The sequence below is a fragment of the Carcharhinus amblyrhynchos genome, chromosome 21, assembly GCF_965287045.1.
Source record: "Carcharhinus amblyrhynchos chromosome 21, sCarAmb.v2.hapA, whole genome shotgun sequence".
Lineage (NCBI taxonomy): Eukaryota > Metazoa > Chordata > Chondrichthyes > Carcharhiniformes > Carcharhinidae > Carcharhinus > Carcharhinus amblyrhynchos.
This window is the reverse complement of record NC_137344.1, coordinates 41,707,388-41,734,051: the sequence shown is the minus strand read 5'-3', so window position 1 is coordinate 41,734,051 and position 26,664 is coordinate 41,707,388. Positions and strand designations below refer to the sequence as shown.

Sequence of the window (26,664 nt, the reverse complement as noted above, 5' to 3'; positions counted from 1 at the left end):
GGCCTTTTGGCAGTAAGCTGGGATCATCAAACCAAAGATGTATTTTCTTTTCCTAGAAATGAATAAACCAGGAAAATCGTAACAATAGGCTTCATGTGAGAAACAGCTACTCCTGAATTTGCGAACATGTCGCTCGCGGAGGCTTCTTACAGATTTTATCTTCTTTAACACACAAATTGCATTTTGTAATCTCGTGTCAATCAAATCACAGATCATCAATCGTTTTAAAGGATCTGAATAGCTTTCATGTTTAGAGGGACTCGCCATTACGTTTTAAAGTTTATTTATTGGTGTCACAAGTCGGCTTCACATGAGCACGGCAACGGGGTGACTGTTAAAATAGGAACTGACACTTCTACAAGCAGTTAGATTAGATTGAGTTCAAACGTGAGAGATCTTGCTTTCCGATAAACCAAGGAAGTATTTAATGGTGTCAAGAAATGATGCAATAGAAGGTGCTGATTCCGTTATTTATATAAACTCACCTGTCTATTTTAGCAATAAACCGAAGCCATGGGGGATTCGGAAATGGCAGTGTTTGGAAAGGCGGCGCCCTTTTTGCGTAAAAGCGATAAGGAACGACTGGAGGCTCAGAACAAACCGTTCGACGCCAAAACAGCCTGCTATGTCCCCGATCCAAAAGAATTGTACGTGAAAGGTACAGTCAAGAGTAGAGAGGGTGGTAAAGCCACAGTCGAGACACTTGAGACCAAGCAGGTTGGTTGAAATTTAAAAAATAAGTAAATCATCCTGAAACGCTTTAGTGTTTTCACAAAACACACATTACTGTAAATAACATGGTAGGTTTGTGGATCATTTTTCAGACAGTGACAGTCAAAGATGACGACGTCCTCCCAATGAACCCTCCGAAGTTCGATAAAATCGAGGACATGGCCATGATGACCCACCTGAATGAAGCATCTGTGCTGTATAACCTCAAAGAGCGTTATGCAGCCTGGATGATCTATGTAAGTACAAAAACTTCAGATTGCTAAATGAAAACGATAATTGTAGACACTAAAGATCTTTAATTGCTCCCCCGACATTAGACCTACTCCGGGCTGTTCTGTGTCACTGTGAACCCCTACAAGTGGTTGCCAGTGTATGATCCCGAGGTGGTGGCCGCTTACAGAGGCAAGAAGCGACAAGAGGCTCCTCCACACATCTTCTCCATCTCTGACAACGCCTATCAGTTCATGCAAACTGGTAAGTATGTGAGTTTTAATTCGTTGCGTCGGGTGTTCAGCGAGGAAACCTTTTCATTCTCGCCGAAAATCGGAGTAAATTTCGGCGAAACTCAGTTATCTAAACTTTGATCTCACGTTCGTTTTACTTGCAGATCGTGAAAACCAGTCTATTTTGATCACGTAAGTGTTGTTGCTTTAATAGATTCAGCAGAGTTGTTAATGCAATTGGAATTAACTCCGGTATTTTTAATCGCCTCTGGTAATTCACGAATTCGTTATTTTCCACTCTTGCCCCGTCCAGCGGAGAATCTGGTGCCGGAAAGACTGTGAACACGAAACGTGTCATCCAGTACTTTGCATCAGTTGCAGCGGCAGGGGACGCCAAGAAGAAAGAGGCTCAACAATCCGGAAAGATGCAGGTAAAAAAAAATTGATACAGTGAAATTCGTCAATTTTTTAGCTGTTTGGCTGCAATTCATTTCTTGACTCGGTAAATGCTGCAACTCCTGATGTTTTTACAGGGCTCTCTGGAGGATCAAATCATCCAGGCCAACCCGCTGCTGGAAGCCTTCGGTAATGCCAAGACCGTGAGGAATGACAACTCGTCTCGCTTCGTAAGTTTCCTGCACATTTCCTGCAGTTGCGTAAATTGGAGCCCCGAGTATGTACCACAATTATTACAACCAAGTTGCTAACAAGTAAAAAATGGATGATTCAATACAAACGCAATTGTTGTTGGAAATGCTTTAAATCTCTGATTTAAATTATCTTCACATTCCAGGGTAAATTCATCAGAATTCACTTTGGCGCCACTGGGAAACTGGCTTCTGCTGATATTGAAACCTGTAAGTTGTACTGAATTTTATTTATAAATATCAGCCAATTAAATTTTCAACACACACAGGTTCTTCAGTGAATCTATATTTGTGTGTGTACATTCTCTCTAGATCTACTGGAAAAATCCAGAGTAACATTCCAGCTAAAAGCGGAAAGGAGTTACCACATTTTCTATCAGATGATGACCAATTTCAAACCAGAAATTGTTGGTAAGGATGGAGGTTTTGGCAAGTCTGTACTTCAATTCTGTACTTCGCTAGGTTGAAATGATTAGTTCTAATACGGTAAATATACCTTAATCTCATCCTAGGAATAGATCGTTTGAAATAAAATCTGGTCTCTTCTAATTAATGATGTTACTTGTCAACTTTATCTGATGTTCATTTTCCAAATCCAACCATTAGTTTGTCAGTATAATGAATATCAGTCAAATGATGAATAGAAACTGAATTTGATACGTTGTCTGAGTGGAAGAGGGAAAGCCTAACTATAAAATTGGATGAAACACAAGTTTCATTCCCTTCATCACAATTCCTCCAACAAAACATTTGTTTTGCTTTCTGCAGAGAGTTGTCTCATTACCACCAACCCCTATGATTATCACTTCATCAGCCAGGGTGAGATTTCCGTTAGTAGTATCGACGATACGGAAGAATTGGTGGCGACTGATGTGAGTATCAGCCGTGCATCTTTAATTGTATTTTCTTATCCTGACTTGTACCTCCTAAATCTATTTAAATAGATTCTAAATCTATTGTTTGGGTTTACAGACTGCCATCGACATTCTGGGCTTCACCAATGATGAGAAATGGGGCATCTATAAACTCACTGGTGCAGTAATGCACTTTGGGAACATGAAATTCAAGCAAAAACAACGTGAGGAGCAGGCCGAGCCAGATGGCACAGAAGGTAACAGTTTCATACATCTCGCATCACTACAGTATTTACTAAAGTCTAGACATTCAAAAGAATATTCTGAGACATAGTGATTTCAGTTTATAATCTCATACTATACAGGCATTATTTTAACATTCTGGAACAATGCTGGGCCAATTTTGCGCTGGTACCTCAAAGAAAGCTCTTGTGATGTCTGTGGCAATAACTTCCCCTTCTTGACAATCTGCTGCCAAATTAAGGTGTTTATAAGGTGTACAGTAGCAATGAGTTCACCAAGGAGGAAGCTAAACTAATTACACTGAAGTGTTCTCCCAGACAATAACCAGGAAGTTAGAAAAACTTTATGCATTATTTTTAATTTAAATCTCCAGATAGTGAAACTAATGATTAGGATTGCATAAATACAGAAGTTAAAACATCAAGTAAAAAAAGCCTATTTAGCTTTGTAAAAAGTGGAAGTATTTACCCTCCTGATAAGGAAATAATTTTATATCTGAAATCTGACATTGAAAAAGCATGAAATTAATCTTCAAAGGCCAGTGAGGCTGTTCAACTGTAATTATGAATTTAACACACAATTAAAAGTCCAGTTACATGTCATCCAACAAGCTATACTTTTTAAGGGATTTTGAGAGAAAAACAGTATAAGAGAGGTAATGCTCATTGGTTCAATTCCCTTGGTAGCAGATTGGGAACTCAATGTCAAAGCAAATATTAAATTATTGCTTTGTCTAACAGGAAACATGATTGGCTGCAGTTAAAAAGTATAAAGTGTGACATCCTGTGATATAAACATTTGCAAGTACTATCCTTATTTTACATTATCCATTAAAGCAATTTAGCCTTAGTCCAAAAAGGACCATAGGTATATCTCTCTCCATTAATGAGAAAGAGACAGAAACGGAAAATGCTGCAAAAACTCAGCAGGTCTGACAGCATCTGTGGAGGATACAGCCAACATTTCGAGTGTGAATAACGCATTGAAAGAGACCACTGGTTACACATAGCTTACTCCATAGGCGTTGCCAAGGTAAGAAAGCAGGCCAGACTGAACTATCACAGCAAGTATGGGCATTGAACCCACACTGTAGATGTCATTCTGCCTCACAATCTGGCCAACTAACCTAATGTCTCATAAAATAAAGACATCGTATAACAGTCCCTATTTTGTACAGGAACAAACTTTGGCATTTGCCAATCTGATATCTATATGGTACTATTGTCTTGAACATTGTAAGGAAAATAAGTGTGTTGAACTTTAGGTCCCCAGTGTTGTATTACATGTCACTCAGGGAGTATGGATGTCTATAGCAGCATGCACTTTTGCCTAATGTACTCTAGAGCCATAGACAGTAGGGGATCTGAGTTTCCTTGCTTGATGACCAACAATCTCTGCCATGGTTACTGCCTATCAGTGGTACGTGTTAAAAGGATTTGCAGGTTGATACTCAACCTGTTTGACCATGTCATGAGTGCACCTTCATTGGCCTTCAAGTCTTGCAGTGAGGTATGAACCCAAATCAATGCTAATCATTGTGACACAAGACTTCCCAGCCATGATGTAAGACATCTTAACAAAACAAATAAAATTTTATTTTTTAATGTTCTTCTTAGAGCAGCATTCCAAATTTAAAATTAGATGTTGTACACAAATATACTGGATTGTCATTTCTATTTTGTTAGATGCCGACAAGGTTGCTTACCTGACTGGACTCAACTCTGCAGATTTGCTAAAGGCATTATGTTATCCAAGAGTGAAGGTTGGCAATGAATTTGTGACCAAAGGTCAAACTGTTCAGCAGGTAAACTTTGAAGAATTTTGTAAAGTGACATCTGTGTAAATCTTGAAAATATTTACTTAAGGTTTTGGCTAAAATGATTAATGTATTCTTTCAGGTCTACAATGCAGTTGGTGCCCTTGCCAAATCCATTTTTGAGAAAATGTTCTTGTGGATGGTTATCCGTATCAATCAGCAGTTGGACACAAAACAGGCCAGACAGTACTTCATTGGTGTGCTGGATATTGCTGGGTTTGAAATTTTTGATGTAAGAATCAGAAACACAAAATTCAACAAATTACTGAAACTTTTCTGCACTAAAAAGCACAATCCAACACTTAAATGAGACATTAATTTGCTCTACATATTCAGTTCAACAGCTTGGAACAGTTATGTATCAACTTCACCAATGAGAAACTGCAGCAGTTCTTCAACCACCACATGTTTGTTCTGGAACAAGAAGAGTACAAGAAAGAAGGAATTGAATGGGAATTCATTGACTTTGGTATGGATCTGGCTGCTTGCATTGAACTCATTGAAAAGGTCAGTAATATCATGCAAGACATTAATTAGAACTGAAATATATTTATGTGGACACTATTTGATTAGGGTAAATGTCTCAATGTTAACTATCTTTCTCATTGCTCCAGCCAATGGGTATCTTCTCAATCCTGGAAGAGGAGTGCATGTTCCCCAAGGCCTCAGACACTTCTTTCAAGAATAAGCTATATGATCAGCATCTCGGTAAGTCAAACAACTTCCAGAAACCCAAGCCTGCCAAAGGAAAGCCTGAAGCTCACTTCTCACTGGTCCATTATGCTGGCACTGTGGACTACAACGTTGCTGGCTGGCTGGAAAAGAACAAGGACCCTCTGAATGAAACTGTAACTGGGCTATTCCAGAAATCATCAGTGAAACTATTGGCTCATCTCTACGCTGTATCCGCTGAAGGTAAATTTCTAAGACACTCAAATATTGATATTGCTTTTTGTTAACATTGTGTTCCCATGTTTCCCAATCAGTTTAGAACAAACTAATTCGTTGTTTTGTTGTAGCTGAAGCCGGTGCAAAGAAAGGTGGCAAAAAGAAGGGTTCTTCCTTCCAGACAGTGTCTGCTCTGTTTAGGGTGAGTTTCTCTGACATATATATTTACAACATGTAGCAAACCAAATTTTAGTAAATTTGTGTCAGCTACCAAAATATTGATTAATAAATTGTTTGTCTTGTATTATTGTTATAAATACATTGGGACAAAACTGGAGATCAAATTACTTTTCTGTTCAATACACAGGAAAACTTAGGCAAGCTGATGACTAACTTGAGGACCACACACCCCCACTTTGTGCGTTGTATAATCCCCAATGAAACAAAGACACCAGGCAAGTGTGATTCCCTTGCTATGTACTACTGGATGTCAACGTTTCAGGTCTTGGGATAATTGCTTGATGTGCTGCATTTTAAATATTCTGTTGCATTCATCAGGTGCCATGGAAAACTCCCTTGTCATTCACCAGCTGAGGTGCAATGGTGTGCTAGAAGGCATCAGAATCTGCAGAAAGGGATTCCCAAGCAGAATCATCTACGGTGACTTCAAGCAAAGGTAATGAAACTTAAAAGCTACACCTAAATTTTCTATTCTATGGAATTGTAATAATGTGGAATTTTAAAGACAAAAATCAATAATGTGCTTAAAACTTTGATGCCACAGATACAGGATTCTTAATGCAAGTGCCATTCCTGAAGGCCAGTTCATTGATAGCAAGAAGGCTTCTGAGAAGCTACTAGGATCCATTGATGTAGATCATACACAGTACAAATTTGGACACACAAAGGTAATTAGATTTAAAATTGATGTTTCTCACTGTAATATAACATTTTAATTAACCTATAAACACAGCTTTGCTTTTATATTAGGAAGCATAAAAGTTCCCTTCTGATTCTTGCCTTATTATGAGGTTAGATATATGGAGCTAATTCAGACCCACTACAAACCACTCCATTTGAAGGGAATGAACCATTTCCACGCACACACATTCTAGTATCAATTCCAAAACCCAAATTGATTTTAAAATTTTATTTGATGATTTGATCATGAAATGTAAACACTTACTTTAATCTTTTTAAGGTGTTCTTTAAGGCTGGTCTCTTGGGTTTACTTGAAGAGATGAGAGATGAAAGGTTGGCGCAACTTGTGACCCGAACCCAGGCTATTTGTCGTGGATTCCTAATGAGGGTTGAATTTAAGAGAATGATGGAAAGGAGGTAAACATCTTCATATATGAACATCAAAAAAGCATATTTGTCAGTAAAATTTTTTATACATTTTATGAGTTTCTTCTGATACAAAATGTATTGAAGGATGATTATGAACTGTGTTCCTCTGTCTGACTATATTCTTCAGGGAAGCACTGTATACTCTACAGTACAACATCCGTGCATTCACAAATGTCAAACACTGGCCATGGATGCAATTGTATTTCAAGATCAAACCTCTTCTGAAGAGTGCAGAAACAGAGAAGGAAATGGCAAACATGAAAGATGAGTTTGAGAAAACTAAGGAGGCACTTGCCAAATCTGAAGCACGAAGGAAGGAATTGGAAGAGAAAATGGTGGCTATTGTACAGGAAAAGAATGATCTTGAACTCCAAGTCCAAGCGGTATCAATGTTTACAATTTTATTATGGCAACTTTGTAAACATTATACAAAACTGTAGCCTGATATAACTACCTGTAATAATTTTCTGCAGGAAAGCGAAACTCTGGCAGATGCAGAAGAAAGATGCGAGGGATTGATTAAGAATAAAATTCAGCTGGAAGCAAAAGTGAAAGAAGCTAATGAAAGACTGGAAGATGAAGAAGAGATAAATGCTGAACTCACAGCTAAGAAGAGGAAACTGGAGGATGAATGTTCAGAATTGAAGAAAGATATTGATGATTTGGAGCTCACTTTAGCCAAAGTTGAAAAAGAAAAACATGCAACAGAGAACAAGGTATGAACAGGCGGTCTTTAAAATGTATAGTAGATCTATAATTCACTGCAGAATGCTCATATCAGTTGATTACACTTTATGAAATTATTCTGAGCACTTGATTTTTGATGAACACAGGTGAAAAACCTCACTGAAGAGATGGCTACACTTGATGAAAGCATTGCAAAAGTAACTAAGGAAAAGAAAGCCCTCCAAGAGGCCCATCAACAGACCTTAGATGATCTTCAGGCAGAGGAAGACAAAGTCAACACTCTGACCAAAACAAAGACGAAGCTGGAGCAACAAGTTGATGATGTAAGTCTTCTTAAACACAATGAGAGCAAATGGATTTGAGGGTACAATCATTGTTTGTGCCAAATTTTAATCAATTTTTTTTCCTTTAAAGCTTGAAGGTTCTCTAGAGCAGGAGAAGAAACTTCGCATGGATCTTGAACGTGCTAAGAGAAAGCTTGAAGGTGACTTGAAGCTGTCACAGGAAACCATAATGGATTTGGAAAATGATAAGCAGCAACTCGATGAAAAGTTAAAAAAGTCAGTATTTATCTTAGCTTTTGCTCACCTTCCTTTGAATATCTATTATTTGCCCTGTTGATAAAAAAATGGAACTCATTATTGAAGATGTTGAATCTTCAGACAGAAGATATTAACTCAACCACTTGGTCATAAGAACATAAGAAATAGGAGCAGGAGTAGGCCATCCAGCCCTTCGAGCCTGCCCCGCCATTCAATAGGATCATGGCTGATCTGTCGCTGCTCAGTTCCACTTTCCCGCCCTCTCCCCATAACCCTTAATCCTCTCGCTTATCAAAAACCCATCAACCCGCGTCTTAAAAATATTTAGCGAGGCAGCCTCCACCACTTCAACGGGCAGAGAATTCCAGAGATTCACCACCCTTTGAGTGAAGAAGTTCCTCCTCAACTCCGTTCTAAACCGCCCCCCTTTTATCTTGAGGCTGTGCCCCCTAGTCCTATTGTCTTTTTTGAGCGGGAAGAGTCTTTCCACCTCTATCCTATCCATCCCATTCATCATCTTATACGTCTCAATGAGATCTCCTCTCATTCTTCTAAACTCTAACGAGTACAAGCCCAGTTTATCCAGCCTCTCCTCATAGCTCAACCCCCTGAACTCCGGTATCAGCCTAGTAAACCTCCTCTGCACTCCCTCCAAGGCCAAAATATCTTTGCGCAGGTGCGGCGCCCAAAAATGCACACAGTACTCCAGTTGCGGCCTCACCAATGCCCTATACAGCTGCAGCAAGACCTCCCTACTTTTATATTCAATCCCCCTCGCTATGAAGGCCAGCATCCCATTCGCCTTCCTGACCACCTGCTGCACCTGCAAGCTGGGTTTTTGCGACTCATGCACAAGGACCCCGAGGTCCCTCTGCACCGTCGCCTGCTGCAGTTTTTCGTCCCGTAAGTAATGGTCCTTCCTACCATTTTTCCTACCAAAGTGGACCACCTCACACTTGCCAACATTAAATTCCATTTGCCATTTCCTGGCCCATTCGCCCAGCCTATCTAGGTCCTTCTGCAGACTCTCCACACCCTCCGCACAATTTGCCGTTCCCCCAATCTTGGTGTCATCAGCAAATTTCGACACTCTACACTCGGTTCCCTCCTCCAAATCATCTATATAAATGGTAAAAAGCTGAGGCCCCAGCACCGACCCCTGGGGCACTCCACTAGTCACCATCCGCCAATCCGAATAGCACCCGTTGACCCCCACTCTCTGCCTCCTATTTGACAACCAATCCTCTATCCACGCTAACACCCTACCCCCAACTCCATGTCCCTCGACCTTCTGCAATAACCTCTTGTGAGGCACTTTGTCAAACGCCTTCTGAAAATCTAGAAAGACCACATCCACCGGCTCTCCTCTATCCACCGCCCTAGACACATCCTCATAGAACTCCAGTAAATTTGTCAGACACGACTTCCCTTTAATGAAACCGTGCTGCGTCTGCTCTATCAAGCAATTCCCTTCAAGATGCCTTGCAATTTCCTCCTTAATGACAGATTCTAACATTTTACCTACCACAGACGTTAAACTAACCGGCCTATAATTCCCCGCCTTTTGCCTGGCACCCTTCTTAAACAACGGCGTAACATTAGCCGTTTTCCAATCATCCGGCACTTCCCCGGAATCCAGCGACGTTTGGAAAATAACCACCAAGGCATCCACTATCACCTCTGCCATTTCTTTCAGAACCCTCAGATGCATTCCATCCGGTCCTGGGGACTTGTCCACAATCAGCCCCTCCAGTCTGTCGAGCACCGCCTTTCTAGTAACAGTAATGTCATTAAGACCCTCCAGTCCTACCACCTTTCTATCGCTAACACCCGGCAAATTATTCACGTCCTCCTCCGTGAAGACAGAAACAAAAAAGTTATTCAATACCTTAGCCATATCCCCATCCCCTACCACTAGGTCCCCTTTCTCATCCTCTAAAGGACCAACATTCACCCTAGCCAGCCTCTTCCTTTTTATATATTTATAAAAACTCTTGCTATCCTTTTTTATATTAAGCGCTAGCCCAGCTTCATAGTTTCTCCTACCCTTCTTTATCAACTTCTTTGTCAATCTTTGTTGACATTTAAACCTCTCCCAATCCTCTTCTCGCCCACTACTCTTAGCTACTCTAAATTCCTCCGCTTTTAGTTTAACACTTTCCTTCACCTCCTTTGTTATCCACGGCTTATTACCTCTCCTCCTACTATCCTTTTTGACCATCGGAATAAATTTCCGTTGAGCACCAAGAAAGATCTCCTTAAAGATCCTCCACTGCTCCTCAACAGACCCTCCCTCCAACGCGCTCTCCCAGTCCACATTCGCCAATTCTTCTCTCATCCTACCGTATTTCCCTCTATTCAAACAAAGGACGCGTGTCCGGGAACCCACTTTCTCCTCCTCCATCTGCACCAGAAACTCCACCATACAATGATCACTCTCCCCAAGAGGATCCTTCACCACAAGGTCCCTAATTCTACCCGCTTCATTACATAGCACCAGATCCAAGATAGCTCGCTCCCTCGTCGGCTCCAACACACACTGTTCGAGGAAACTATCCCGGCAGCATTCCAAGAACTCTTCCTCGAGCCCCCCACGTCCAACATGGGTCGACCAATCAATATGCAGATTGAAATCCCCCATAACTACGGCCGTCCCATTCCTGCACGCCGCACTTATTTGCACGTTAACAGCCCGCCCCATCTCCAGATCATTATTCGGGGGCCTATACACGACACCCACCAGCGTCTTCCTCCCTTTGCTGTTCCTAATCTCCACCCACAACGATTCCACCCTCTGCTCCTTGGCTCTAATATCATCCCTTGCTACCACCGTGATGCTATCCTTAATCAGTAGAGCTACGCCCCCCCCTTTTCCTTCCTGTCTATCCTTCCTAAACACTTGATAGCCCTGTACATTCAGCTCCCAGTCCCTGTCACCCTGCAGCCACGTCTCTGTAATGGCAACCAGATCGTATCCATTTGTGTCGATCTGCGCCATCAGCTCATCCACTTTATTCCGAATGCTTCGTGCATTCAGATAAAGTGCTTTCATCCCAGCCTTCACCTGGACCCTGTTTGCCGCAACGCCACCAACTATACTCACGCCCCCTACTCCCTCTATTATTGGGACATCCTCGGCCTCTTCCCTTACATGTACACTCTCCTTAACTTTAGACCTCGTAAGGTCACCTACCCTCACACCCTCCCCCCCCCTAATTAGTTTAAAGCCCTGTCTACAGTCCTCTTTACTCGATTCGCCAGCACTCTGGTCCCAGCACGGTTCAGACCAACCCCATCCCTCCCGAACAGGTCCCACCTACCCCAATACTGGTGCCAATGCCCCATAAATTCAAACCCATTCCTCCCACACCAATCCCTGAGCCACCCATTCACTTCCTTAATCCTGTCAACCCTACGCCCATCTGCACACGGTTCAGGCAGTAGCCCAGAGATAACCACCTTGTCGGTTCTACTTTTTAATTCCATTCCAAGCTTTTCATACTCCCTCCCCAGATCCTCAGTCTGCATTTTGCTTACGTCGCCGGCACCCACATGAACCACAACGACCGGATTCTCACCCTCCCACTCCAGGTTCCTCTGCAGCCCAGCTGCGACATCCCGGACCCGAGCACCAGGCAGACAACACACCCTTCTGTGCACTTTGTCATTGTGACAAAGGACAGTGTCAATACCCTTCACCCCACTATCCCCAATAACTACTACGTTCCTTTTCCCTTTCTCCTTGGCTATGTCCTGCTGCAGCACTGTACCGTGTGCAGCTTGCTCACCAACCTCATCTGCCTCGTTCTCGTCCAACTTGGAAGCAAGAACCTCAAACCTGTTATGCAGATTAAGAGGTTGAGGCCTCCGCTCCTCACCCCTCTTCCTCTTCCCAGTAGCCCCCTCTTGTCCCTGACCCTTAGAGTTAGCCAGTCTAGGGGGGGTGGATGTCACTTGCACCCCATTGATAATGGCACCCTCTCTCCCCTTGATGAGCCTCAGTGTCTGTAGCTCAGAGGCCAGCTCATTTACCCTGAGCTGGAGCTCCTCCAGCAACCTGCACTTACTGCAGACATGGTCACTGGGATGAACCCTAGGGTCCACCAGTTCCCACATCATACAGAAACCACACATCACATGCCCCTCCATTATTCACTGTAGTAGTTTTGAAAAAAATTTTTTTTTTTTTGTTTTTCAAACGAACTCACCTGGCCTTTTTTCCCTCAAGCCTTTTTTGATATTAAGCCCTAGTAGCTCACTCTGCTGCCCGCTCACTCCGCTGCCCGCTCAGACGCTGCCCGCTGTCTACACCAGGCCTCCTTTTAAACCTGGCGCTGATTTAAATCTGATGGCCCACAATTGCCTGCTAACCACTCCCTCAGAATTCTTAAAGCAGTAAATACAATAAATAAATGCTTTAAACAGTTCTACAAAGAACAAAGTGCTTTAAACTTATTTTAAATAGGTTTTTAACAGGTAAAATCTTAGCTCTCTCTCTGCTCCTTCACTCGTCTGCTCCAGCAAACAATGGAAGACTTCACCTTGTGGTCAGTTGATATTTAAATCTGATGGCCCACAACTGCCTGCTAACCACTCCCTCAGAATTCTTAAAGCAGTAAATACAATAAATAAATGCTTTAAACAGTTCTACAAAGAACAAAGTGCTTTAAACTTATTTTAAATAGGTTTTTAACAGGTAAAATCTTAGCTCTCTCTCTGCTCCTTCACTCGTCTGCTCCAGCAAACAATGGAAGGCTTCACCTTGTGAAGATTATTTTCTAAGATTATTTTCTAATTGTCTCGAGATTATTTTCTAATTTTATGTTTTCTAACATAGTTATTCTAACCAGAGTACTGCTCAGAGAAAGTAATTTGAAGTTACTTAATGATGCATTATACATATTCCCGAGTTTCAGCATATCAGTGAAAAGATTTACATAAGAACATAAGAAATAGGAGCAAGAGTAGGCCATCTAGCCCTTCGAGCCTGCCCCACCATTCAATAAGATCATGGCTGATCTGTCGTGGCTCAGTTCCACATTCCTGCCCTCTCCCCATAACCCTTAATCCCCTTGCCTATCAAAAACCTATCAACCCGCGTTTAAAAATATTGAGCGAGGCAGCCTCCACCACTTCAACGGGCAGAGAATTCCAGAGATTCACCACCCTTTGAGTGAAGAAGTTCCTCCTCAACTCCGTTCTAAACCACCCCCCCTTTATCCTGAGGCTGTGCCCTCTAGTCCTACTGTCCTTTCTGAGCGGGAAGAGCCTCTCCACCTCTATCCTGTCCATCCCATTCAACATCTTATATGTCTCAATGAGATTTCAGACATAATCACTGGGCAGCACAGTGGCACAGTGGTTAGCATTGCTGCCTCACAGTGCCAGAGACATGTTGCAGTTCGAGCCTTGGGTGACTTTGTGTGTGGTGTTTGTACGTTCTTCCCCCGAGTCTGCATGGATTTCTTCTGGGTGCTGCGGTTTCCTCCCACAGTCCAAAAATGTGCGGGATAGGTTGATTGGCCATTCTAAATTGATCCTAGTATCAGTGGATTGGCAGGGTAAATGTGTGGGGTCATGGGAGTAGGGCTTGAGTGGGATTGTGGTCGATACAGACTCAATGGGCCAAAATGGCCTTCTTCTGTACTGCAGGATTCTATAAAACATTATTCACTGGAGCATTAGTTGCCTATCTAGTGTATATAGTCTAGTGTCATTGTTCAAACAAGAGTTCTCTTCATTGTGAATAATATGAAGTTAACACAAGAATTAAGGCTGCATTTTAAATAGCCCACATCTTGAGCCTGTCAGTGAAATAGTTTTCTGATGTGAGTTCATTAATAATTCAGAAATTTCCTTACTAAGTGATTCAGTTTAATTTTTCACTCTTACTATTAAAGGAAGGAATTTGAGATCAGCCAACTTCAAAGCAAAGTTGAAGATGAGCAGGCTTTGGCTTCACAACTGCAGAAAAAGATTAAAGAATTACAGGTGATTTATATGTTCAGTAACATTAGCGATCCATTCTTTGTATAGGTTATGTGCACGAACTGATGTTACTTGTTCTAAAATTATAATCAATACATATTCATCTTAAGGCTCGTATTGAAGAGCTTGAAGAAGAAATTGAAGCTGAACGTGCTGCTCGTGCCAAGACTGAGAAACAGAGAGCTGATCTTTCTCGGGAACTCGAAGAGATCAGTGAACGTCTAGAAGAAGCTGGCGGAGCCACTGCAGCACAGATTGAAATGAACAAGAAACGAGAAGCAGAATTTCAGAAGATGCGCCGCGATCTGGAAGAGTCCACCCTACAGCATGAAGCCACGGCTGCTGCTCTTCGCAAGAAGCAGGCTGATAGTGTTGCAGAACTTGGGGAACAAATTGACAACCTGCAACGTGTCAAACAGAAACTAGAGAAAGAAAAGAGTGAGTTGAAGATGGAAATTGATGACCTTGCCAGCAACATGGAATCTGTGTCTAAAAACAAGGTATGGTTCCAAATGTTACTAAAGATTCTCTTTCCTATAAGTATGCTAAAAAATTGTTATCTGTTTGGTTTCACATCCTTTGACAATTCTGCATATTGGCTTTAGGCAAACCTTGAGAAAGTGGCCCGGACTCTTGAGGACCAGGTCAGTGAACTGAAGACCAAACATGATGAGCATCAGCGTTTGATCAACGATTTATCAACTCACAAAGCACGTCTTGGAACAGAAAATGGTATTTATCAGTTGCTTAAGCATTTTCATCAGGTGTGCAGAAAATACAACTTTTTTTGTAATACTTTGCTTGGAATCACTTCTGATTTGCAGGTGAACTGAATCGCCAGTTGGAGGAGAAAGAAGCCATGGTATCTCAACTAACAAGAGGCAAACAAGCATATACTCAGCAGATTGAGGAGCTCAAGAGACAGCTGGAGGAGGAAACAAAGGTATCAGAATAATTTAAGTAACAAGTGCACATTAGCTCTAGGAGAAAATATTAATAATTAACTTAAATTGTCCAATTTGAAACATTATAAAATATTATGTTTTGTGATTTGATTGTTCAGTAATAGATCTCAGATGCTACCATTATAAGTGGCAATATTCCTTGTCATCCATAAGCAAAGTATCAAGATTTATTAGCATAGTAATAACAATAGATATATTAACTATTATGCTATCACCAATTTCAGGCTAAGGGTGCCTTGGCACATGCCCTGCAATCAGCTCGCCATGACTGTGATTTGCTCCGTGAGCAATATGAAGAGGAACAGGAAGCAAAGGCTGAGCTCCAACGTGGCATGTCCAAGGCCAACAGTGAAGTTGCTCAGTGGAGAACAAAATACGAAACTGATGCAATTCAGCGCACGGAGGAACTGGAGGAGGCCAAGTATGTTATAATGAAATGAGAATTTGGTTTCCTACGGAATGCTGTTTAAGATGATGTTATTAGAACATATTTGGTTTTGCACATTTTAGGAAAAAGCTTGCTCAGCGCTTGCAGGATGCAGAAGAGCACATTGAGGCTGTGAACTCCAAATGTGCTTCACTGGAAAAGACAAAACAGAGACTGCAAAATGAAGTGGAGGATCTGATGGTAGATGTGGAGAGGGCAAACTCAGCAGCAGCAGCTCTTGACAAGAAACAGAAGAACTTTGACAAGGTAAGAGTGTGTTTATTATTATTTCTCATTCTCTAACATTTTATATATAACAGCAGTTTCATATTAATGTTAAGTAAATTTTGCTGTAGGTAGAGACAGGTTTAACATAAGAGTAGAGTGGATTTTTGATAGGACAGAGCTCTTCACAACAGTTGAAGTGCAATTCATTCTTCCAGAAGATGCTGTGAATGATGTCCAAATCAAAACGAAGAAGCCTGAAGTTGATAGATTTTTGTTGGATAAATTTAACACATACTTACAGGGAAGGAGATATATGAAGTTGAGGCACATGCTCAACCATGTTCTAATAAGATAGCAGAAGAAACTCAAAGGTGTTGAAATACCTATTTCTCTTCTGTTGCTTAAAGAGAAGTTTTAAATGCACTCAAACTGTGCACTGCATTTTCTGGACATTTTAAACTTAGTACTGAATCTTTTTAGTATCAAAAGAATGCGAATACCATCCCCTGCTCTGCCTAATAAAATATAATCGTTCAGAAGCCCATCTTTGTGCTTCTGTTTAAACATGCATGCCTCAAGTTCTCTTGCAACAGGCAGAAATTGAGCTGCGTCCCAAAGTTTAATTCGCCTTGCAGTCTACATTCCATATTCCTCAATTATCGTCTCATGTCAGCATTGGGATAAAACCGCATTCTTATACTTCATTTGTACTTTTTTCAATTGCCCACTACAGATCTTGGCAGACTGGAAGCAGAAATATGAGGAAAGTCAGGCTGAACTGGAAGCAGCTCAGAAGGAGTCTCGCAATGTGAGCACTGAGCTTTTCAAGATGAAGAATGCATATGAGGAGTCTCTGGAACAACTTGAAACTCTTAAACGAGAAAACAAGAATCTGCAGCGTATGTCTTAAACCTTCCTTATTATTTTAAGCATTTAAGAACGTTAATAATAAATGTAGATGTGTTTACATTGCTGTTAAAATCTACAGTAAAATGCTTTTCTTATCGATTGTGCTTTGCACAATTAAATCAGTCTCACATCAAAAGTGTAAGCATATATTGGGCTGGTAATCTTAGCTAAATCACCACAAAATGGGTATAACTTTAAACTTTTTTTCATAAACTAGAGGAGATCTCTGATCTGACTGAGCATCTGGCTGAAAGCAGCAAGGCCCTCCATGAGATAGAAAAGGCAAAGAAGACAGCTGAGCAGGAGAAGAGTGAAATTCAAGCAGCTCTAGAGGAAGCAGAGGTAAAACGAATAATTCTTTTATTTTAATCTTTACACAATAGAAATTTAGAATCATAGCATTTGTCAAATAAATTAAGAGTTGCAACACTTGTCTTATGCGTTCAAATTATTTGAAAGTCAACAGGCAAAATCTTACCAAAAAATGTTGTTTCTGGTGTGAAAACTGGTGTGTTTCTCTTCAGAGGAACCAGTCTGTTCTCCCCTCAAAAGTTAGGACATTTGCCAAAAAAAATCAAGGAGATGCTATTTAAGCTGCTTCTTGGCCCTTTGGCTAGGTGTAGTACTGACATGCTGCGCTTGGTTGAAGTCATTAGGTTACATTTCAGCATCATTTGAAGCAATTTTTAAAAGCTGCATCTAGGTCTTTTGGCTAAGATGCAAATGAGATCAAGCCTTCGAGCAGGAGCAATGCCTACTCGAATCAGCTTGGATCATGTAGATTAAGCCCAAGACAGGAGTTGACAGCCCTGTCTTGTCAGCTTGGATCGGGAATGTCTCAACTTGTTGAGACTCTGAATTGGACTTAATTTGATTGAATTGGGATAAAAAAAAAAGCTATCATGGGGGTGAAGGGGCCTAAACCTGCCAGCAAAAAGTAGCTGCTCAGAAGACTCCATCCTTAGAGGATATCCTGATCAGAGCAGCAAAAACCTCACCCAGCCCACCATGGTGGCCTCAGCAGTTCCCCTCCCCACACCCGATAGGAGCCAGCATTCACTCTGACTCCCTTCCGCCCCTGCTATCATCAGTTCCTTCTTTACCCACTCACCCCAGCGATCATCAGCCATTTCTACCTGCTCCTCTGTGCTTATTGTCCCCATTCATAACTCCCTGTGATTATGGGCCCCTTCTTGCACCCCTATCCTTTTCTACTCTGGCCAAATGACCACTGCTTGTCAGTCCAATCCTGGTCCAGAACCACATCTGCATGTATCCCCCACGCTGCCCCTTCAGAGGCTCCAAATGTCCATAGGTTGGCATTGCTAGGATAACACTGCTAGGGTGGCATGGTGCCAAGGGGCAGTGCCGGAGGGCATTTCCTGGCTCTTTATTATTGTATTTTTTATTTCAAATTACCCCTCCTCATTCTTCCTACTAAAATGGATCACTTCACATTTTTCTACATTATTTCACCTGCTGTATCTTCCCCTCCCCAACTTCCATCAGTCTAAGTCCTCTTCATGTCTATCACTATCCTCCCTGCAATTCACAATACTTTCAAGTTACATGTTAAGTAATGATGTGTAGCATTTAATCAGCCACCGTTTGGAAATCCATATATGGCATGTCAATTTTATTACAGTAATCAATCTGTTAACACATGGCAGAACGTTATCAAGTTTCTTAAATACATTTACGTTATAAATAATCCAGACTGGCATTTGATAATTAATCCATATTTGTTCAACTGATTTAATTTTATGATAGATTATAATTTTTCAAAGAGTTTGCATCACAGATCTTAAACTAATTGGCCTGTAGTCTCTGGTGTTTCCATACAGTAGTTTTTAAACAAATTTTGTAGTAACAATTTGAAAATTATTGCACCACCTCTGTATCTAAAGTGGATTGGAAGATTATTGTCAGTGCTCCCATACTTTCAACCCTTTTTATTCTTTTAGTGTCCTTGAATGTATCTAATCTAGTCCTGGTTACTTACCAGCTTTAAGTATAACCAGCTTTCTTCAGCAGATCATAGATCATAGAATCCTACAGTGCAGAAGGAGGCCATTCGGTCCATCAAGTCTGCACCTGCCACAATTCCACCCAGGCTCTATCTCCATAAACCCTAGCTAGTCCCTCTGACATTAAGGGGTGATTTAGCATGGCTAATCGACCTAACTTGCACATCTTTGGACTGTGGAAGGAAACTGGAGCACCTGGAGGAAACCCACGCAGACACAGGGAGAATGTGCAAACTCCACACAGACAGTGACACAAGCCAGAAATCGAACCCAGGTCCCTGCACTGTGAGGCAGCAGTGATAACCACTGATAATTATCAAATAACATCTACAAACAAACAGAAGCAGAAGTTTGAAAATCTCTTCTGTATATGGCAGCTGATGCCTGATCAATTTTTGATTTTACATCTGAAATCGATACCATTATATGAACTGAATGTTCTAAGGGACATGAGGCAAATGCAGATATATGGAGGTAAGTCACAGATCAGTTATAATCTCATTGAGTGGCAGAACATGCTCAAGTGGCTAAATGGACTTACTCCCTTTCCTGTATTTCTATGTTCCAACAATGTAATAGTCTGGAAGAATGGATGAATCTGATGCACAGCAAGATCATAGCGAGTACAAACAACTTTTATGACAGTAACGTGTGAAATTTTGAAAAATTATAGGCTTCTTTGGAACATGAAGAGAGCAAGATCCTCCGTATTCAGCTAGAAATGAACCAAATCAAATCTGAAATTGATAGGAAAATTGCAGAGAAAGATGAGGAGATTGACCAGCTGAAGAGGAACCACCAAAGGGTTGTAGACACAATGCAAAGTGCCTTGGATGCAGAAATCAGGAGCAGAAATGATGCTCTAAGAATCAAAAAGAAAATGGAAGGTGATCTGAATGAAATGGAGATTCAGTTGGGACATGCGAACCGCCAGGCTTCTGAAGCTCAGAAACACCTCAGAAACCTGCAGGGTCAACTAAAGGTCTGTTCAGCATTTGTCTTTAACTTATTGTTAATTTTAATCTACTTCTAAATATTTTGCAACCTTTGACAATAAAGTAAATATAATATATTTTTCCATGAGCTAACTAGCAGTTTTAGAATAGTCAAACTACTCAAGGTTTTATTCAAAAAATGATTTGAATTTCCGTTAATATAATACAAATACCATGGTTCACTGCAATATCTACTTTCAATATATTCCTGCCATCTAAATAGGATACCCAGTTACACCTGGATGATGCTGTCAGAGGCCAGGAAGACTTGAAGGAGCAATTGGCCATGGTTGAGCGCAGAAGTGGTTTGCAGCAGGCTGAGATTGAAGAACTGAGAGCAGCACTGGAACAGACAGATAGATCTCGCAAAATTGCTGAACAAGAGCTTGTTGATGTCACTGAGAGAGTACAGCTGCTGCACTCACAGGTTTGTACAGGCATTGATGTCAACTTGAACTTGGGAAGAGTGTGGCTGAGGCTTAAGATCATGAACATAAGAACATAAGAAATAGGAGCAGGAGTAGGCCATCTAGCCCTTCAAGCCTGCCCTGCCATTCATTAAGATCATGGCTGATCTGAAGTGGATCAGTTCCACTTTCCCACCCGCTCCCCATAACCCTTAATTCCCTTATCTATCAGAAATCTATCTACCCGTGACTGAAACATATTCAAAGAGGTAGCCTCCACCACTTCAATGGGCAGAGAATTCCAGAGATTCACCACCCTCTGAGAGAAGTTCCTCCTCAGCTCTGTCCTAAGGAAGCTGGCATGGCCTGCGTGAGGTGATTCTATTGGAATGAATGGCAGGAATTCCTTAATAGTGTTAGATACATTTCCCACCTGGAACCAGATTAACTGATTGGTTTGAAGAAACATCAGTGACAGAAGGCTGCAGCATGTGCCACCCATTCACTATCTTAATTCCCAATTTCTGAAAACCCACAGTAAATTGAACTTCCACTTGTTGCGTCATGGGACTCACAAACAAAGCTTGAGCCTATTTGTGATTGTAGTTTATAGACCCTACAAAACGTGTTCTTATAGACTGACTTTCCTTGCAGAACACAAGTCTCATCAACACCAAGAAGAAGCTGGATGCTGATCTGAATCATCTCCAAACTGAAATGGAGGAAACAATTCAGGAATCGAGGAATGCTGAAGAAAAAGCAAAGAAGGCTATCACAGATGTAAGCCACAAGTTAACTTAATTATATGTACACATTTTCACAAATGGCAGTTTGTCACACTCAGTTACTTTGTTCATACTATTTCAAGTTTAAACTTGAATAATGATTTGCTCCGTTACCTCACCATTATAAGGCTGCCATGATGGCTGAAGAGCTGAAGAAGGAACAGGATACCAGTGCTCACCTTGAACGAATGAAGAAGAACCTCGAACAGACAGTGAAGGACCTGCAGCATCGTCTGGATGAGGCTGAGCAACTGGCAATGAAAGGAGGAAAGAAACAACTCCAGAAACTGGAGGCTCGGGTAAGTGGCATGACTGTGTTATCATGTGCTGCTTGCTAAGGTTTGTGAATATTTTGAAGTTTTGGCTACAAACAAGATTCATAATTTTGCAGCAGTATATATCTTGCACAAATGTAAAATAATTAATGCCATTTGGTGACTGGTTTAGGTGCATGAGCTGGAAAATGAACTGGAAGCTGAGCAGAAACGAGGTGCTGAAGCCGTCAAAGGTGTTCGCAAATATGAAAGAAGAGTCAAGGAACTGACTTATCAGGTATTTATAAAGTTGGTTATTTGACATGGGAACATCATTGTGGGAACTGGTGGTAATCATTACTTTTACAAAGTATCGATGTAACTGCTGCCTCGTTTGCATTATTTACAGTCTGAGGAAGACAGGAAAAATGTTCTGAGATTGCAGGACTTAGTTGATAAACTGCAGCTGAAAGTTAAGGCTTACAAGAGGCAATGTGAGGAAACTGTAAGTACCGAGGACAGTAGTTCCTTCAAAATGTTTTTGAATATTATTTTGTAAAGCTAAAATTTTGATTCAAACATTTGAGTATTTTTCTATAGTGTAAAGTTCATCAAATTCTCGTGCAATCTACATTAAAGGCAAGTTAAGAATATCAAAAATCTTATCATATATAAATCATACAGGGTCTTTAGGATTAACACCACCTTATTTCAATGATTATGTATCCTGTTCAATAAAAACATATTAAGCATTGTAAACTTCAATACAACGTGAGTCCAAATCCAGAACTATGGTACGGAGTCACTGCTGTCCTTATCAACTAAATTGTCAAATTCAACTGAGTGTCTTGCCAGTCAACTGCATTGCTGTGGATCTGTACCACTTATAGGCAAGACCAATTGAAGATGGCAGAGTTCCTTCCCTAAAGGCCATCAGTGAGCCAGAAGGTACTTCATTATAATAGTCAACAATAGTCATTATTAGACTTCTTTAATTCCAGATTTTTATTGAATTCAAATGATACCATTTGCTCTGGGCCTCTGGATTACCAGTCCAATGACAATACCACTTGCCCTTCCATGGGTTCACCATCAATAAAAGGTTACAATTAACTATATTACACTCAAGTGCTTTGAGAATTACCTCAGTTATTTTCTTGTTTGTTAACAACAAAAGCTAGAGCAGGGGAAGATTTCAGTGAACTAGCATTAATCTGAAATTTTTCACCTTTCATTTTATACCCTTTATATTAAAATCCATGCACCATTGCATATTGCAATTAATTGGTCTGGATGTATGCGATTGCATTTAATCACCTTTTATATTTGTCATATAACTGCAACATAATTTAAGAATATTATGACCAGAGGAAATCTGAACATGACATTCACATGAGAAATCATATGTGACACAGCTCTTAATTTTATTTTCATCTTCAACTTTCTATTTCGAAGGAAATTTTCAGTTTACGTGGCAAATTGGTAAGTTTCCCTTGGCCTTGGATTTAAAAAAAGATACACATAGTTCCTCAAATCCAATGGGCAATCTTCATCTACTATAGTTTCAAAGAATTCTTGAAATGATTGCTTCTAATTTTTTTTTGTTCTTTGGAACCACAAAGTGCAATATCCTCAAACATTTTTCCCAGTAGAATAAGAATATGATAGCTTACTCTCTTGAATATCAGAAATGATTGTCCTGTTATTCAGAATCCAAATAAGCTTCTTACGGAACTTGTAAACGTACTTATGAAGCTTTACCCATATTTTCATGGAATATACCTTGCTTTGCACCCAAATGGAAACATTTTGGCACAGAAATGATTGTGCCTGTGTTTGAGATGCAAATCAAATAGTGGATATGTTAATAAAGCTCTCTAAAGAATGAAAAAGCAGTTTAGAAATTAAAAACATGTGGAGACTGAAGTCCCAGATATAAAGGGAAATATTTACACACTGCGCAAAGCAATGTCCAAACAGTATATTGAGTCTTCCACCCAATTTAGGCTGGATTCAAATTCAAGTCACAGATATAAAAGACCAATGTGATAAACTAATTCATTATTCAGTTTTTTTCTCACAAAGAATGAAAAGCTGGTGTAGCTTGTGAATAGTTGGATTATAGATATCAAAATGTGTGGATCACAGCACTAAACCGATGGTCACCCTTCCGAACATTTATGTCAAATCTTTTGTGAAAGATTCACACTTAATCAACTCCAAAAATGTGCGGGTCAGGTTGATTAGGCCATGGTAAATTGACACTTCGTATCAGTGGGATTAGCAGGGTAAGTACCTGAGGATACAGGGATAGGGTCTGGGTGGGATGATTGTCGGTGCGGGCTCATTAGGCTGATTGGCCTCCTTCTGCACTGTAGAGATTCTATGATTCTAAGTGAACAACTACATTCCCCTGCAATATTTAATTTTCTAACCTGCAACCTAATCATTTCTTCTACTCTATCCCCTTTAGGAGGAACAGGCCAACATTCACCTGTCCAAGTTTAGGAAGGTGCAGCATGAACTGGAGGAAGCTGAGGAACGTGCTGACATTGCAGAATCTCAAGTCAACAAACTGAGAAGCAAAAGCCGTGACATAACTATGAAGGTATGCTGGATGTAAATTATTTCAAAACTGAATAAATAGTGAAGCTTAAAATACATTGACTAAAAGTGTTGGTAAAGATCTCTATTGTTTGTCAAAATATAAGTAATATTTTAAAAGCAATCTTTACATTATATTGGTTTAACCATTTGCTATTTCTTTTTGCCCATTAGAGCTCCGCTGAAGAGTAGATGACAATTTGAAATGGTCCAAAGAAGAAATCCACAAAATGTGTGTTTCTTTGTAACATAGTTTTATAAAGATTGCTCTGTCAGTAGAAATAAAAGCGCATCTCTGAAAAGTTTTTTTTGTCACCTTTGTCTGTTAGCTGTCCTGATAATCATTCTGGGAATAAAAATGCTGCACAGAAAAATCCAACGAAATTAGATTGTGAAAAAAATGAGGGGAAGAAGAATCCACTAATACGGTGCACACCTAGATCCCTCTGCTCATCCACACTATTCAAAGTCCTCCCGTTAGCCCTATACTCGACACATCTGTTATTCCTACCAAAGTGAATTACCTCACACTTCTCCGCATTAAACTCCATCCTCCACCTCTCGGCCCAGCTCTGCAACCTGTCTAAGTCTTCCTGTAGACTATGACACCCTTCCTCACAATCTACCACACCTCCGACTTTGGTGTCATCAGCAAACTTACTAATCCACCCAACTATACCCTCATCCAGATCATTAATAAAAATTACAAACAGCAGTGGCCCCAAAACAGATCCCTGAGGCACACCATTCGTAACCGAACTCCAAGACGAATATTTACCATCAACGACCACCCTCTGCCTCCTATCCGCTAGCCAATTTCTGATCCAATTTCCTAGATTACCCTCAATCCCATACATCTGCATTTTCTGCAGAAGCCTACCATGGTGTACCTTATCGAACGCCTCACTAAAATCCATATACACCACGTCAACTGCCTTACCCCCATCCACCTCTTTGGTCACCTTCTCAAAAAACTCAATAAGGTTAGTAAGGCACGACCTACCCGATTAAACACTTCTGACAACAAATGTATGGGGAGCAATTCTCCCAAAAAAATTGTAAGTGTCGAATTCACATAAAAAATGGAGTAAGTCACGCTGAATTTTTCAGCAGGAGTTTCAAAATGAATCTCCCAATTTCCCACACACAGTGCACTGCAAAGAGCACTCACATGAATCATGCCGAAAATCAGTGGGTCTATTGGCGAGGTTGGTAGCAAAGTGCTGAGCGGGCCAACTGCACATGTGCCGATCAGTCAGCGCCAAGATCGGCACACGTGTAATGGTCTCTGCCTGCCGGCCTCCTAATTGCTGGCCAATTCTTCGACCCCCACATTGCTGGCCCTCCCAGCCCAATTTCTGGCTCCTTGGATGTATCTGGGACAGCCTCTTCTCACACCCCCCACCCCACCCATGTTAAAAGCAGCACAGTGGGATGGGAGAGTCGCCCCCATTGTCTTTTATGCGTCTCTTTGCAGTTCTTTCCAGATAACTTGCCTGTTCTGAGATGATGGCTTTCCATTTAAAATATGTTTGGATGAAATTGATAGTAATCTCACTATGCTGTTTCTAGCAATGCAGAATATAACTCCAATGTTGAATCTATTTAAAAGTTTATTTCTCCCATATTCAAATAGAAAATTTTAATCTGCCATTGACAATTAAACATAGAACAAGGTCAGTCGTAAATCTTAACATCCAATGGTTGGTTCTAACTCCCCCTATCAGATTTTCCTAACTACTTCAGCTATTCCAAATCTGCTTGAGTCCCCATTTCTTTGGTTCAGGACCATACAGCTGTCACTACATGAGGCAATTCAGCTCAAGCAGTGTTCGTATTGGGGTCACCTGGTTACTTTTAAACAAGCCTAAATTTTGAGTCCATTGAGTGCATGCACTGGGTAGATTAGAACTGAAAGCAAAGTGCATTTCCTGAATACAACTTCATTCTCCTTGGCCAATGAACAGGCAGCCAACATGAAACGTGCACTGGGAAAGACACAGCACTGCTGAGGAAGCGGGAAAAGGACAGGCACTGAGAAAAGAGAGGGTGCAGGCTGCTACTTCTACTGGGATCCCTTAAGGTGGACAGCTGTATGGTTCTGTCACAGACAGCTGCAAGCCTCTCAAAATTAAGTGATGAAAAGTGCAGCAAACTGTGACTTGGCAGCACAGTCAAACACCTGACAGCAATCTTCAGACCCCAGACATCTCATCCTCCAGATAGAGGTTGAAGCAAAAATATAAATGCTGCCTGGCCAATAAACTCATCGACCATAAAAGTGGATGTGCCAAATAGAATTGCTTTTATTTGACTCCTTAACGCGCTTAACTATGTTTGTAATTGGTGGGGGATGCACTTTCGATTACTGAACGGGCCCACTGAATAAAATGTGGCAAAAGTGGACAATAAGTCAAGATGGTGCCTAATATCTATTGAAGCAATTTCACACGCTGTTGTATTGAAACTTGGGTGGTCGGGTGGTAAGTGGATCAGATCAAGCCTTGGGAAGTTGGGTGGATCGGGCCAATTGTTGTGCGGGTGGCTGAGTTGGCCTTTGAGGGTTGGGGGAGATCAGATCAGACATTGGGGCATGAGTGGAGGTTTAGGTCGGGGCTTGGCATGTGGGTTGTGAGGTTGAATCTTGGAGGGAGATGGGCAAATTGACCTTTAGAGGAGAGGAGGTGGTCTGGCCGGGCCTTGTTGTGTGGAAGGCTCCAACGGCTTGGGCTGTGTAGTCTCAAGGGGATGGAATGGGAGAGACCTACAGGTGGGTGTCACCCGGGAATTCAGGATATAAAGGGGGTTCCTGCAGGTAGGTGGAAAGTGGGGATTTGGTGCACATTTTGCAATAGTTAGAAGCATTCTAATTC

At 41.1% G+C, this 26,664-nt stretch overlaps 1 protein-coding gene across 1 annotated transcript; it reads left to right on the top strand.

Annotated features, from left to right (window-relative positions):
• Window positions 1–498: 498 nt before the first annotated feature.
• Window positions 499–24,095, top strand: LOC145356384 (myosin-4). Its single transcript, XM_080209065.1, has 39 exons — window positions 499–717; window positions 825–968; window positions 1,050–1,206; window positions 1,340–1,367; window positions 1,489–1,606; window positions 1,709–1,801; window positions 1,969–2,032; window positions 2,135–2,233; window positions 2,591–2,694; window positions 2,795–2,933; window positions 4,605–4,723; window positions 4,818–4,967; window positions 5,072–5,242; window positions 5,350–5,650; window positions 5,755–5,825; window positions 5,991–6,078; window positions 6,182–6,299; window positions 6,408–6,531; window positions 6,825–6,961; window positions 7,101–7,356; window positions 7,447–7,689; window positions 7,807–7,983; window positions 8,075–8,220; window positions 14,103–14,193; window positions 14,301–14,690; window positions 14,796–14,922; window positions 15,015–15,133; window positions 15,380–15,576; window positions 15,666–15,849; window positions 16,544–16,709; window positions 16,937–17,061; window positions 19,420–19,728; window positions 19,965–20,168; window positions 20,803–20,928; window positions 21,062–21,232; window positions 21,381–21,485; window positions 21,597–21,692; window positions 23,661–23,795; window positions 23,966–24,095. Exons 1-39 carry the CDS (start codon window positions 514–516, stop codon window positions 23,981–23,983), a joined length of 5,814 nt encoding a protein of 1,937 aa, XP_080065191.1. The 5' UTR covers window positions 499–513; the 3' UTR covers window positions 23,984–24,095.
• Window positions 24,096–26,664: the final 2,569 nt, after the last annotated feature.